This window comes from Pituophis catenifer, unplaced genomic scaffold (genome assembly GCF_029215685.1).
Source record: "Pituophis catenifer annectens isolate HBS135680 unplaced genomic scaffold, rPitCat1.0.hap2 SCAF_12, whole genome shotgun sequence".
NCBI lineage: Eukaryota > Metazoa > Chordata > Lepidosauria > Squamata > Colubridae > Pituophis > Pituophis catenifer.
Genome location: NW_027256892.1, coordinates 11,425,031 through 11,436,804, shown reverse-complemented (window position 1 = coordinate 11,436,804; position 11,774 = coordinate 11,425,031). Strand labels below are relative to the sequence as shown.

The 11,774-nt window shown below is 41.3% G+C and overlaps 1 protein-coding gene across 3 annotated transcripts in view; it reads left to right on the top strand.

Annotated features, from left to right (window-relative positions):
• The first annotated feature begins 455 nt into the window (after positions 1 to 455).
• The window catches only part of DBNL (drebrin like), a 30,397-nt gene continuing 19,078 nt past the window's right edge, over positions 456 to 11,774 (top strand). The window contains exons 1-6 of one of the 3 annotated variants that reach the window (XM_070952219.1): positions 456 to 687; positions 2,224 to 2,279; positions 5,366 to 5,478; positions 7,930 to 8,004; positions 9,491 to 9,637; positions 10,943 to 11,020. In XM_070952219.1, the coding sequence (XP_070808320.1) occupies positions 605 to 687; positions 2,224 to 2,279; positions 5,366 to 5,478; positions 7,930 to 8,004; positions 9,491 to 9,637; positions 10,943 to 11,020 (552 nt within the window). In that variant the 5' untranslated portion in view covers positions 456 to 604. The remainder of the gene's footprint in view (positions 688 to 2,223; positions 2,280 to 5,365; positions 5,479 to 7,929; positions 8,005 to 9,490; positions 9,638 to 10,942; positions 11,021 to 11,774) is intronic. The other 2 variants (XM_070952216.1, XM_070952217.1) reach the window with 2 other exon arrangements.

The following is an 11,774-nucleotide window of genomic DNA, read 5'->3' as shown; positions in this document are numbered from 1 at the left end:
GTGAAACAATTGTTAAGTTAGTATTGCCTCATTCTACGACCTTTCCGCTGTTGTTAAGTGAATCACTGCAATTGTTAAATTAGTAACACGATTGTTAAATGAATCTGGCTTCCCGTTGACTTTGCTGGTCAGAAGGTCGCAAAAGGTAAATCACATGACCCCGACACACTGCAACCGTCATGAATATGAGTCAGTTGCCAAGTCACTTTTTTTCCGTTCAGTTGCAACTTTGGACGGAGCTAAAGGAATTGTTGTAAGTCGAGGACTAGCTGTATCGCATGCCGCCGCCTGTGAATGAACCCAACCTTACCTGCCCGCGACAGCAACTGGCGCGCCCCCCTTTCCTCCCAAGCTTCGGCCCCGGGCAGCCACGCGCGCTCTCGTGGCCGGGCCGGGCCGGTTACGCGCGAGCCCTCCCCGGCGAAGGCGCGCCCCGAGCAGGAGGTGCAGGTCCGCGGCGTCTCGGGCGCCCCCTCCTCGCTGCAGCGCCGTCGCCGCCGCCGCAGCAGCAGCGCCAGGCCGGGCGGAGCCGGAAGCCGCCGCCCGAGCCGCCCCACTGCGCGGCGGTGCGCAAAGGAGGGCGCGACGGTGGTGTGGCTCCTTCATGGCGCTCAACCTGAGCCGGAATGGGCCGGCGCTGCAGGAGGCCTACGGCCGGGTCGTGGCCTCCGGGAGCCCCACGGACTGGTGAGGGGCTGCGCTGGCGGGGAAGGGGCTGCTGGGCTGGCTCCGGGCGCAACTTGGGGTGGCGAGGCAGGGCTCGCCTGGAAAGGTCCGGCGGAGGGCTTGGGTGCGGGGCAGAGAAAGGGGGAGAAGCGGGGATGCCGCGAGGTCTTAAGCATCCCGGAGGGAGAGCGGGGCGACGGCAGCCCCCGGCACGAGGGGGTATTCGCCGGGAAAGCGACCCCCGCGCTCCGTGGGGGAGTCGGATGCGCGCTGCTGCGTCCAGGAAGCCAGGATGGGCTATGATGTAGAGGCGGGGAGAGGCAGAATTGGGGGCTGCAGCCCAGAAGGGTGCCTCCCCCCCCCCCCACCGGGAAAGCTGAGCATGGACTGGGTGTGGGGTAATGAGGAAGCGGCCGAGCCGTGGTGGCGCAACAAGAAGGGGAGAAGTAGGTTGGGCAGAGGGCAGGAGTGGAGGTGGTGGCCATAGGGCAACTCGGGTGAGTGGTGGCAGGGGACGTTTGGGAAATGACTCCGGGCAGGCTTGGCATCCCAGCAGAACCTCACTTGGACAGGACATGGAACCGAGCAATTTGAGATTTAGTCGCCGGTTGTCTTGCACGTTGGGTAAACCAGCCATCCTGTTAAATCATTATAGGATTTGTTTGAGAGGCATAGCACCTTGTGGGAGGAATAATCATTGTATTCTGTTAATCTGTGTTCAGTTTATTATGTGAACTCAGCCGCCTTGTGTAAGGAGGGGGAGAGTGCATTACTGCACTTTTAAGGAGTGGCATAGATTGGTGGAGGTACAAGATCAAGTGAGCAGGCCATTATGATAATGGAAAGACTGGTATAGCTGGCTAGAAACGCCTTAGGGACTTTTGCAAAAAACAATTTATGACTTACAGTTTTGATGATTAGACAGGATAATTTGTAAAAAGAAGAGAAACGTGTTGTAGAGAAAAACTTAAGTTTATAATTGTATTTATACAGTAATTGCTGCAAAAATTGGAAGCCACTTTGTATCTTTTTCCTTTCTATTTCCCTTTTCCTTCTTTCTTGCTTCTGCTTTTAGCTTTCTCTTTCATTTTTTTTGTCCCCCTTACCTTACATTAGTTATTATCTTCCCTTTTAAAATGTTTAATAAAATTATATACATTTGGAAAAAAAGTGAAGATTTAGAAGTTGTATTCAATTGAAGGAGGCTGGATAAAGCTTACAACTGTAGTAAAATTGGTAATTAAATGTATAGAGGGCTAAGCTCATTAGATCATTTTAAGAATAACTGTTAATCTCTGTAAAACTATAAACATATCCCTGTTTGTCATTGTTTTAAAGATAGAAACACATAATCATATAAAAAGAGGGGGGAAATAAAGAGTTTTAAAAATTGGAGAAAAAACACAACAGTTTGAATAAACCACAATCAAACCTAGGTTTCATGTGATGTAAGCATCCAACCATTGAAGCATCAGGTCAATAATATTCTGAATCTGAAAGGTTATCCTCAGTCTCCAGTGAGTAAAAATAACTATCATTTTGCTTTGTTGCTTCCAGGGCTCTTTTTACATACGAGGGTAACAGCAATGACCTCAGGGTGGCAGGGACCGGAGGTGAGTGAATTTTGCAAAGCATTTTTTAAGAGAAGCAAACTTTTCTGTGGCCTCTTCTGGTTTTAGGTTGAATGTTTCTCAAGAAGTCTGTGTTCTAGATTTTGTCCGTCCTTAGGTTCTAAAGCAGAGACTGATTATGGCTTTTGGATCCAAATGCATCTGGTCCCATGGTTTTTGCAGGACATCTGTAGCATTTCCCTAGAGCCTGGTTCTATTGGTGTGATGGTCACACATTCATTTGTCTATGTAGATTCTCAGTCATTCAGGTCATGGTTGTCCCTTCTAGAGGCAACTGGACTTTCTGTTTTTTTCTTTGAAAACGTTTCGCTTTTCATCCAAAAAGCTTTTTCAGCTCTTGAGACACATTCATTTATTTCTGCTTTTTTATATATATATGGATTCTGGGAAGTCTCCCAATTGGTCCTAGGAAATGGATTGCAGGAGATGCAGTAGGCATGTACTCTGGTTTTCCATTGGAAAGGAAGCAATATATTATACTTTAAACATGCTGCAAATCTTCATAGTTCATAGGTGACCTGAACATTTTTTAAAAATGGAATTTACTTTAAAACATCTTTTTAAAAAAATAGCAAGGGAAAATGATAATTAGCAGCACGAATGTCAGTTTGTACATTAAAGAGCTGCCTATAAAATGGCAGTTTTAGCAACTTGAACTGCTTATTAAATATACTTGTTTTGGCATGCCATTTTTAGTGGATGGAATGACTGTAGTCTGTTGCCTTTACAAAAATATATTCTTGCCTTTGATTAGTCATTGTACTCTTGCCACCATAATTGCAAGGAATGGGAAAATCTGTAAATGTGCAAAGCCTACGTTTTTCTGATTGTTTTTTCTGACCCTCAATTTATGCCAATAGGCATATTGGCATAAATTGTACACAATGATGCGTAACAGCTTAGTTATGATGTCTGAATTGGTTGCCGAACTAGAATCAGAAGCCATGAATTGTACACTTACGACCTGTCACTTAGCAACCATGTGAAGTTACGCCGGATCTCCTGGAGATACTTACGACCTAGTTCCTAAGTTCTGATCACTGCCCACCCCCCACCCAGTGCACATGACTGCATTTCAGGTGCTCGGCCTCCGGCCTGCATTAATGGACATTTGCAACAGCACCACTTCATGTGACCATGCTTTATGTCATTTTTTGTTGAAAATCTGCATTTATTTTCTGTTTTTAGCAAAACCAGCCCATAACAAACAATTGGTTCACTTAACGACCCTGCAGTCGCTTAACAATTGCTGCAAGAACAGTAATAAAATAGGGTTGGTAACATGGATGACCCATTTTATGACTGCCATGACTTACGATCATATTGGGCAAGCTCCATTACAGACGTAATCTGAGGCCTACCTCTATCAGGGCTTCAAAGTGATTTGATGGATTGTCTGAACTGGAAAAAAAACATGTATGACTTGCTAAACAAACCTCCAGGTGTTTCATGGTGGCAGGTGGAATGCTGGGTAGAAAGATTACAAGTTAGGAGTTTTTTGATTGCCTTCTAATTTGCAGAATACACACACCATTTTGTATCGCCAAAGGTCAAATTTGGAGGAAGTTCAAATTCAGTTTTTAAAATGGTTACCTTTGAGCCAGCGTCTCAGCTAAGCAACATTCCTTTTAGTTTCTCTCTCTTTTTTTTTAAAGAAAATGCTGTATAAAGCCACAAGGATAGAAATTATACCCTATACCTACATAGTACCATAAAGATCCTTTTTATGGAAATTTTTAGTAAAAATGCAATAAGAAAGGAGAACTCTTGCAAAGAGTATCTCATCTAGAAACTCCTTCAGCATTTTTTTTAAAAAAAAGGGAAGTAGCTGACATAGTTCAGTATTTGGTGGTTTTTCAGTGGAAAAATTTAACACTGAAGAATAAAAACTCCACAGTTGCCTTTTTTGGTTTTATATTTGGGATGGCTACTTTTTGAGAGAACTAAAATAGGTGACTGAATAATAATATGATGACAATATAAAAAAAGAGAAAAGAGAAATGGTAATTATAACGTGGAGGCAGAATAGGATGGTTTAATGGAAGGAACATCAAAGATTAAGAGGCTGTGTTGGCAGGGAGTGAGACTTCAGATGAGGAAGTGATTCACTGGTTGCTGTTTTAAGATTGCGGCTCAGTAGATGTCTGAAACTTCTCAAGGACGTGTCCTTATATATATTCTGGATCGTCAAATTTCCTGATCTCAGAACTATAATGACAAAGTTCTATTACTTAATGGGTTTCCAAAGTATTTTTGGCACAGTAAATGTTGTCTTATGTCTACTAAGTAGTATTTTTAGATGGATATTGAGCCTCCTTAACTAGTTCCGTTCATGCCTAGGAGCCGTGTCTTCTTTCAGTTACTTCTGCAATTCTGTGCTTTTTCTTTCAATATTAACAATCAAGTTTATTAGCCTAGTGGAAACTCAAGGCAGATAGTATTTGTCCTCTATAACAATCTAGCCTACAGGTAGTCCTTGACTTACAACCATTGGTTTAGCAACCATTAAAATTACAACGGCACTTGTAACTTTTAAAAAAGTAACATAGGATCAATTCAGAGTGTCTACCTCTTCCCAACCCCATGGACCACAGCACGCCAGACTCTGCTCTCCTCCACTGTCTCTTGGAGTTTACCCAAATTCCTGTTCATTGCATCGATGACGCTATCTAGCCATCTCATCCTTTGATGTCCTCTTCTCCTTTTGCCTTCAATGTTCCCCAACAGCAGGGTCTTTTCCAGTAAGTCCTCTCTTCTCATTAGGTAGCCAAAGTTATTTGAGCTTCAGCTTCAGGATCTGTCCTTCCAAAGAGCAGTCATGGTTGATTTCGTTTAGGATAGTATCACAGAATAACATGAACCCAGGCCAGAGTGTTTTTATCTGTAAGCAAGATTGAGCATCTGTCCCTTCAGATATTGGCTGAGTGGTGTTTAAGTATCACCTAGAATTTCTGGAGTTCTTTTCTGGTTCTAGATCAGCATTTTCTGTACATTGTTTGTAGGTGATTCTTAATGTGAATTTGCTTTAACTTGAGCTCCCATTTCTCTTCTGAAATAATGATACATAGATGGTGGTCTGGAGGAGATGGTGGAAGAACTCAATAGTGGAAAAGTAATGTATGCATTCTGCCGAGTGAAAGACCCCAACTCTGGTTTGCCGAAATATGTGCTCATTAACTGGGTATGTACAATGTAATTCCATTCAATCATAAAAGTCAGAAATTATTTCTAAAAAATATTGGCCTTCTTGCTATATAAAAAATAAACAAATTTCATGGTAAATTGACAGTGTCTGAACGTTCAGGATATAAAAACAGGTTGGAAATACATATAAGGCATAATTAATAAACACTACTTTGATTCACATATCATGATAAGCCAAAACCATGGAAATCGCATTATGGCTTAATATAAGCATAATGTTGGACTTAAGATGAAGCAAATTACATTTAGGCTGCACTGAACACAATGCCTGGAATGTTTATCCCATTTAACCCCCCTCCCCAGAACATAATTCTCCCAGCAAAGCTGCATCAAATCAAGTATTTTAATGTTTGCACTCTGCACACATTCCTAAATATCTTTTAAAAGATAAACATGCATTTCACCCTGCCAAGTAAAAGCTCTAAAGCTTCCCTAAATCTGGGACTGGACTGTTTGGGAAAGAATAAACATTTGATAAACTGGCCAGAAGGAAAGTGTGCTACCAAAATATAGGGCAGAAGTTGTCAGACTTTGGATCAGTCTCAGCAGGGGGAATGTTCAGCATCACTAACCCCAAAGTTGCCTTGGAGACAGATAGCATCAAAATCCAAGGAAATAAATGGAGGAGACAATACTGAATGAAATACTTAAGGTAGTCCTTGACTTACAACAGTTCATTTAGTGACCATTTGAAATTCCAACAGCCTAAAAAAAGAGACTTATGGCCGTTTTTCACACTTATAATCATTGTGGCATCCCCATGGTCAGGTGAACAAAATTCAGACGCTTGGCAACTGACTCATATTTATGATGGTTACAGTGTCCCAGGATCATGTGATCACCTTTTGCAACCTGACAAGCAATGGGGAAGCCAGATTCACATAAGAACTGGGTTACCTACTAAAACAACTGCAGTGATTCACTTAACATACTGTGGCAAGAAATGCCGTATAATGGAGCAAAATTCACTTAACTCTTGCTAAGCAACAAGTTTTGGACTCAATTGGACTCAATCATAAGTCGAGGACTATCTGTAGGAAAAGTGACTTTCATTTAGGTAACTTTTGTTCTCCTTTAATGACAAAATCTGTAAGCCTGCCCCATATGAATCATTAATAAATGGTCACACAAGCCTTCACATATCACAGTGTAGTTCATCCAGTATGCAAAGTGAAGCTGGGCCTGGGAAAGTGAATGTTGTAATAAATGGGTTGATCTCTGTAATATTGCAGAAGCATTGATTAGGTTTTGCAGCAAGAGTACATGAAGACAAAATTAAAGCAATGTGGGTGTTTAGTTGAAGGCTGAAATGAGTAAGCCTCTTTTGGAATAGGCATCTCAATATATTGAGTATACTTTAGTTATGTGGAATGACAACTTTCCTCCTTCCTAGCCATTAATTATGGTGCCTGGAAAAGAGCAAAAAGTTGGGAAAGGCTTCCGCAATATGAGTTGAATCAGATTGCCTTTGAGTTGAATCAAACCAGTCATTATTGCAGTCATTAACAAGTATGTCCAACTCAAGGCATTTTAGTTTTCTCCTGGAATAGCAATAGCACTTAGACTTACCAGTATATACTGCTTCACTGTGCTTTACAGCCCTCTCTAAGCGGTATACAGTGTCAGCATCTTGCCTCCAACACACTTTTGAGTCCTCATTTTACCCACCTCGGAAGGATGGAAGGCTGAGTCAACCTTGAGCCGGTCAGGATCGAACTCCTAGCAGTTGGCAGAATTAGCCTGCAAATGCTACATTCTAACCACTGTGTCCCACGGCTCATGGATATGGATTAATGAAAGCTATGTTTCTCAATCTTGGCAATTTGAAGATGTGGGGACTTCAAGTCCCAGAATTCTCCCACCAGTCATGCTGGTTGGGGAATTCTGAGAGTTGAAGCCCCCTCTCCCCCCCCCCCCAAATCTTCAAGATGTCACAGTTGAGAAACACATGAGTTAAAGTGTTCCAGGGGTGATTTGTGCATTTCACAATGCATGCAATATGGAACAAGGAGTACTTTCTTTCAGGGCTAGGCCATATTTGGAATATTACACACCATCTTCTGTTTGAAACAATACATTTTGGAAATGCACACATGTACACAGAGTAGCAGCAAAAATGGTATGTTCTGGGAGGGGAAAAAGTATTTTGTTCATGGGAGTGTCATTTTCATAATCTTTCATGTTCTGTTTTTAAAAACTACAATCTTTTTATAGAATCTGGAATACTGTTTTCCTCCCATTTTTCCTAACCTAAATTTAGAAAGCAGAACTTGGCTTTGTCTTACAAGTGCTTAACTGAATAAACTCTCACTACGAGAGTTGTGGAATGGCAGTCCTTCAGGAATGGCATTTCCTTCTCTGTCACCACTTGTATGAAGGATGATATGAGCCTCCTGGTTTAAATTCTCTCTGTATTTTCTTTCGGCAGTTTGGTGAAGGTGTTAATGACGTGAGAAAAGGAGCCTGCGCCAACCACGTCAGTTCAGTGGTCAACTTTTTGAAGGTATTATCTGAGTTTTATTGTCTCTTATCCTTTTGCAGTGGAATGTCCTCCAATATACACAGTTCTGTAGGGTTTTTGTGAGTAAAAAAAAAAACCATTGAAAGTACACACACACACACATTCCTTTGATAATATAGGTAGTCCTTGACTTACGACCACACTTGAGACCAAAATTTCTGTTAAGTGAGATATTTGTTAAGTGAGTTTTGCCCCATTTTACAATCTTTTTTGCCACAGTTGTTAAGTGAATCACTGCAGTTGATAACTTAGTAACACAGTGAATCTGGCTTCCCCATTGACTTTGCTTGTCAGAAGGTCACAAAAGGGGATCACGTGACCTTGGGACACAGCAATGGTCATAAATATGAACCAGTTGCCAAGCATCTGAATTTTGATCACATGATCGTGGGGATACTACAAAAGTCGTAAATATGAAAAATGGTCATAAGCTGCTTTGTTCAATGCCATTGTAACTTTGAAAAGTCACTAAATGAATTGTTCTAAGTCAAGGAGGATCTGTATTACCCTGAGAGACAGAAAGTTTTAAGACAACTAATTTTTAAATGTGGGAATTTTAAATTTTTAAATTTTAAATTCGTCTTTTTATAGGGGTATGGGTAAGGCATTTTAAATTGGGGAGCCATTGTAGATTTAATTCTGTTTTAAACGTATTTTAATAGTTTATATTGTATGTTTTTAACTTTTGGCTGTGCACCGCCCCGAGTCCTTCGGGAGAGGGGGCGGTATAAAAAATCTAATAAATAAATAAATAAATAAAATAAATAAATTAAAGCTTGCTTTTTGGATATCCTGGGCTGGAGGGCAGAAAGTTATACAATTGTAAACTCCTAGTTCTATGCCCTTTTGTTTAAAATAGGATCCTTGGAAGAAAAGTTTCATCCACCAGACATTACTACTCTTGAAACTATACCTGTACAGCATATCTCCCCTGCATTTCTCAGCATTTCTGCAAAATAAGATTTCTGTCTTAGGACAGATTCCAGGTGGCAAATCTGTTTCCATCACACGGATCGTTAGACAGCTATTGGTTAGCTACCCATGAAGTTATACAGATAGTCCTCAACGTAACTTCCATTCATTTAGCGATTGTTTGAAGTTGCGATGGTGTTGAAAAAAAGGACTTATGACTGGTTCCTGCATTTATAACTGTTTCAACGTCCCTGAGGTCAGGTGGTTATGATGCAGGCACTTGGCAACTCTCACTTATTTACGACAATTGCAGTGAGGTGTTAAAATCAGATACAGTCCTATGATGCCTCACTTAATGACCACACTGCTTAGTGATCAATTTTTGGGGCCCCTTTGTGGTCATAAACCAGGACTAGTTGTACTTGCATATCACATCAAGACATAGTTTGTTTGCCTATTGCTTAATGAAGAAAAAAAGGGGTCTGGCTTGGGCCTAGTGTGCCCGATGATTATCAGGCAATCACAAGCAGGAAATCATGCACTTCCTTTCTTCCAGGGTGCTCACGTGACAATAAATGCTCGGGCTGATGAAGATGTGGAGCCAGAGACCATTATGGAGAAGGTGGCCAAAGCTTCGGGGGCAAACTATAACTTCCATAAAGAAGGGAGCAAGTTCCAGGATGCAGGACCACAAGCTCCTGTGGTAAGATCTTCTAAGCTCGATGGTCCCCGTTTTTACCTTCTTTGGAATTCATTAGACTTCTTCCCCATCCAACTTCAGTTTTTGTAGAACAGTAGTGTATAGTCTTGTCTTGATAGGTCATCAAAAGCTTTTGTGGGCCACCTCATAAATGACAGAATAGTTCCTCAGGGTCTCCAGACTCCATGGCACATGTGACCCAGAGGATCACAGGCCATAACAAGGATGAAATATCATAACGATTTTAATGTTATAATTTGGTTAAGGTTTTAGGAGATTATCCAATCTGAAATTTTAAGAGATTTGGGGAAATGGCATCTTGTGGGATTTTGAGCTGGAACACCTGTATTTTGCAGTTTGGGGATTCTGATCATTCAAAAAATATGTCTTGTTTTCATTGGATGCCTGCATCAGGGACCATCTGCAGTAATTTTGTGGATACAAGTGGTCTCCAACCACTGGTTGGAGTTGTTTTAGATTATTTTAACCAATAAATGGGGCGCTGAAGTGCACCAGCCTCTAACGTCATCTTTCTTTTCAGGGTGTCCCTGAGTTGCTCAAAGGTCCCCATTGGCATTTTAGGAAAATGAAAATGGGGGCGGCATTGCAGCCTGATTTTGGGGAAAAAGAGGAAGATTGTATACTTGATTACATTGTTTCTTGGTAAAAAGATACTTTATAAATTGCCATGCTTGACATGGCCAACATTTTGGGAATAATCACCAACACAGCCGCCTCCGGTGGCAATCGTTTTCCACATAAATTCAACCTGAGTCCACACTCAGGTTGAATTTATCAGAAAACCAGTGGTTTTCTGCTACTCCATCATAGGTAGTGAAAATAATAGGCTTGCCAGACTTCCATTGAAAGTGCAATTCAGGTTCTTAATCCACAAGGGGAAGTAAGGTTGTGGAAGTGGCTTAATGCTCACTGTCTTCAATGGGTTGAGAAGAAGAAATACGTTGTTAATATTTACCTAATTCAGTGTCTGAGGGTTCCAAAAAGTGAAGCTTATTAACAGCGTGTTGGCACCTTAATTAATAATTAAGCGCAATTAGGACATGAATGAATTTAGTTCTGTACATTGAATTAAGCAATGACATAATGAATTTTAAATTTTATATTAAATAAACCCTTTTTAATATACTGGTATTTTAGTCTTTAGATCCCGTGCTTCTTTTTGTCTTGTCTTTTATGGAGCTTTGTGTTTTATTTACTTTGTTAAATGTTTTAACAATTCAATTATTAATAATTAAGTGCAGTTAAGCCGAGGAATTTCTGAAGTAGTGTGATTCTTTTTTGCAATAGGGCTCTGTTTACCAGAAAACAAATGCTATGTCTGAGATTAAAAGGGTTGGCAAAGATAACTTTTGGGCCAAAGCAGAGGTATGTATTTCACTCAATCTATTTCCTCTTGCTGCTGAAATATCAATTGGGGATTTGAGTTAGGTTGTGGGAGATTTACTACCTCCTTACATATAAGTCAGTGAAACCTTACATTTTAGGTCAGTGAAAATGGTGGATTTTCACATTGGATTAAGCCAGGATTTTTAAAAGGTGGATTAAGTGGCTTGAAGTGGCATTTGTGCACACATTATAGCAGAGATGAGCAACTTTGACAAGTTTACAATCTATGGACTTCAAATCCCAGAAGGCTGGTCTTGAGCAGAAACATTTCAAGTCTTAGAGTTGTTTGAAATAGGAAGGATGATGATAAGCTGTCTTCCAGTCTTCCATTAGATGTATCAAGTTCTTCATTTATTTATTTAGTGTATGGCATATCATACATGGACTATATTAACATTCCACATAGATTAATAAAACATAATGTGTTTAAAAGATCTACATTCAAATACCATTGTCTAGGCCCGTGATGGTGAACCTATGGCACGCGGAGCCATATCGGTGGGCACGCGAGCTCACCGGAAGTAGGGAAACAGGCCGTTTTCGGCCTCCGGAAGGCCTCCGGGGGGGGGAGGCCATTTTCACCCTCCCCAGGCTCCTAAAAAGCCTCTGGAGCCTGGGGAGGGTGAAAAATGGGCCTACTGTGCCATCATGTGCCAAAAGCAGAGGGAGCACGGGGTGGGTGGGTGTTGCATGTGCAGTGGTGGGGGGCATAGAATAATGGGTGCATGCACAC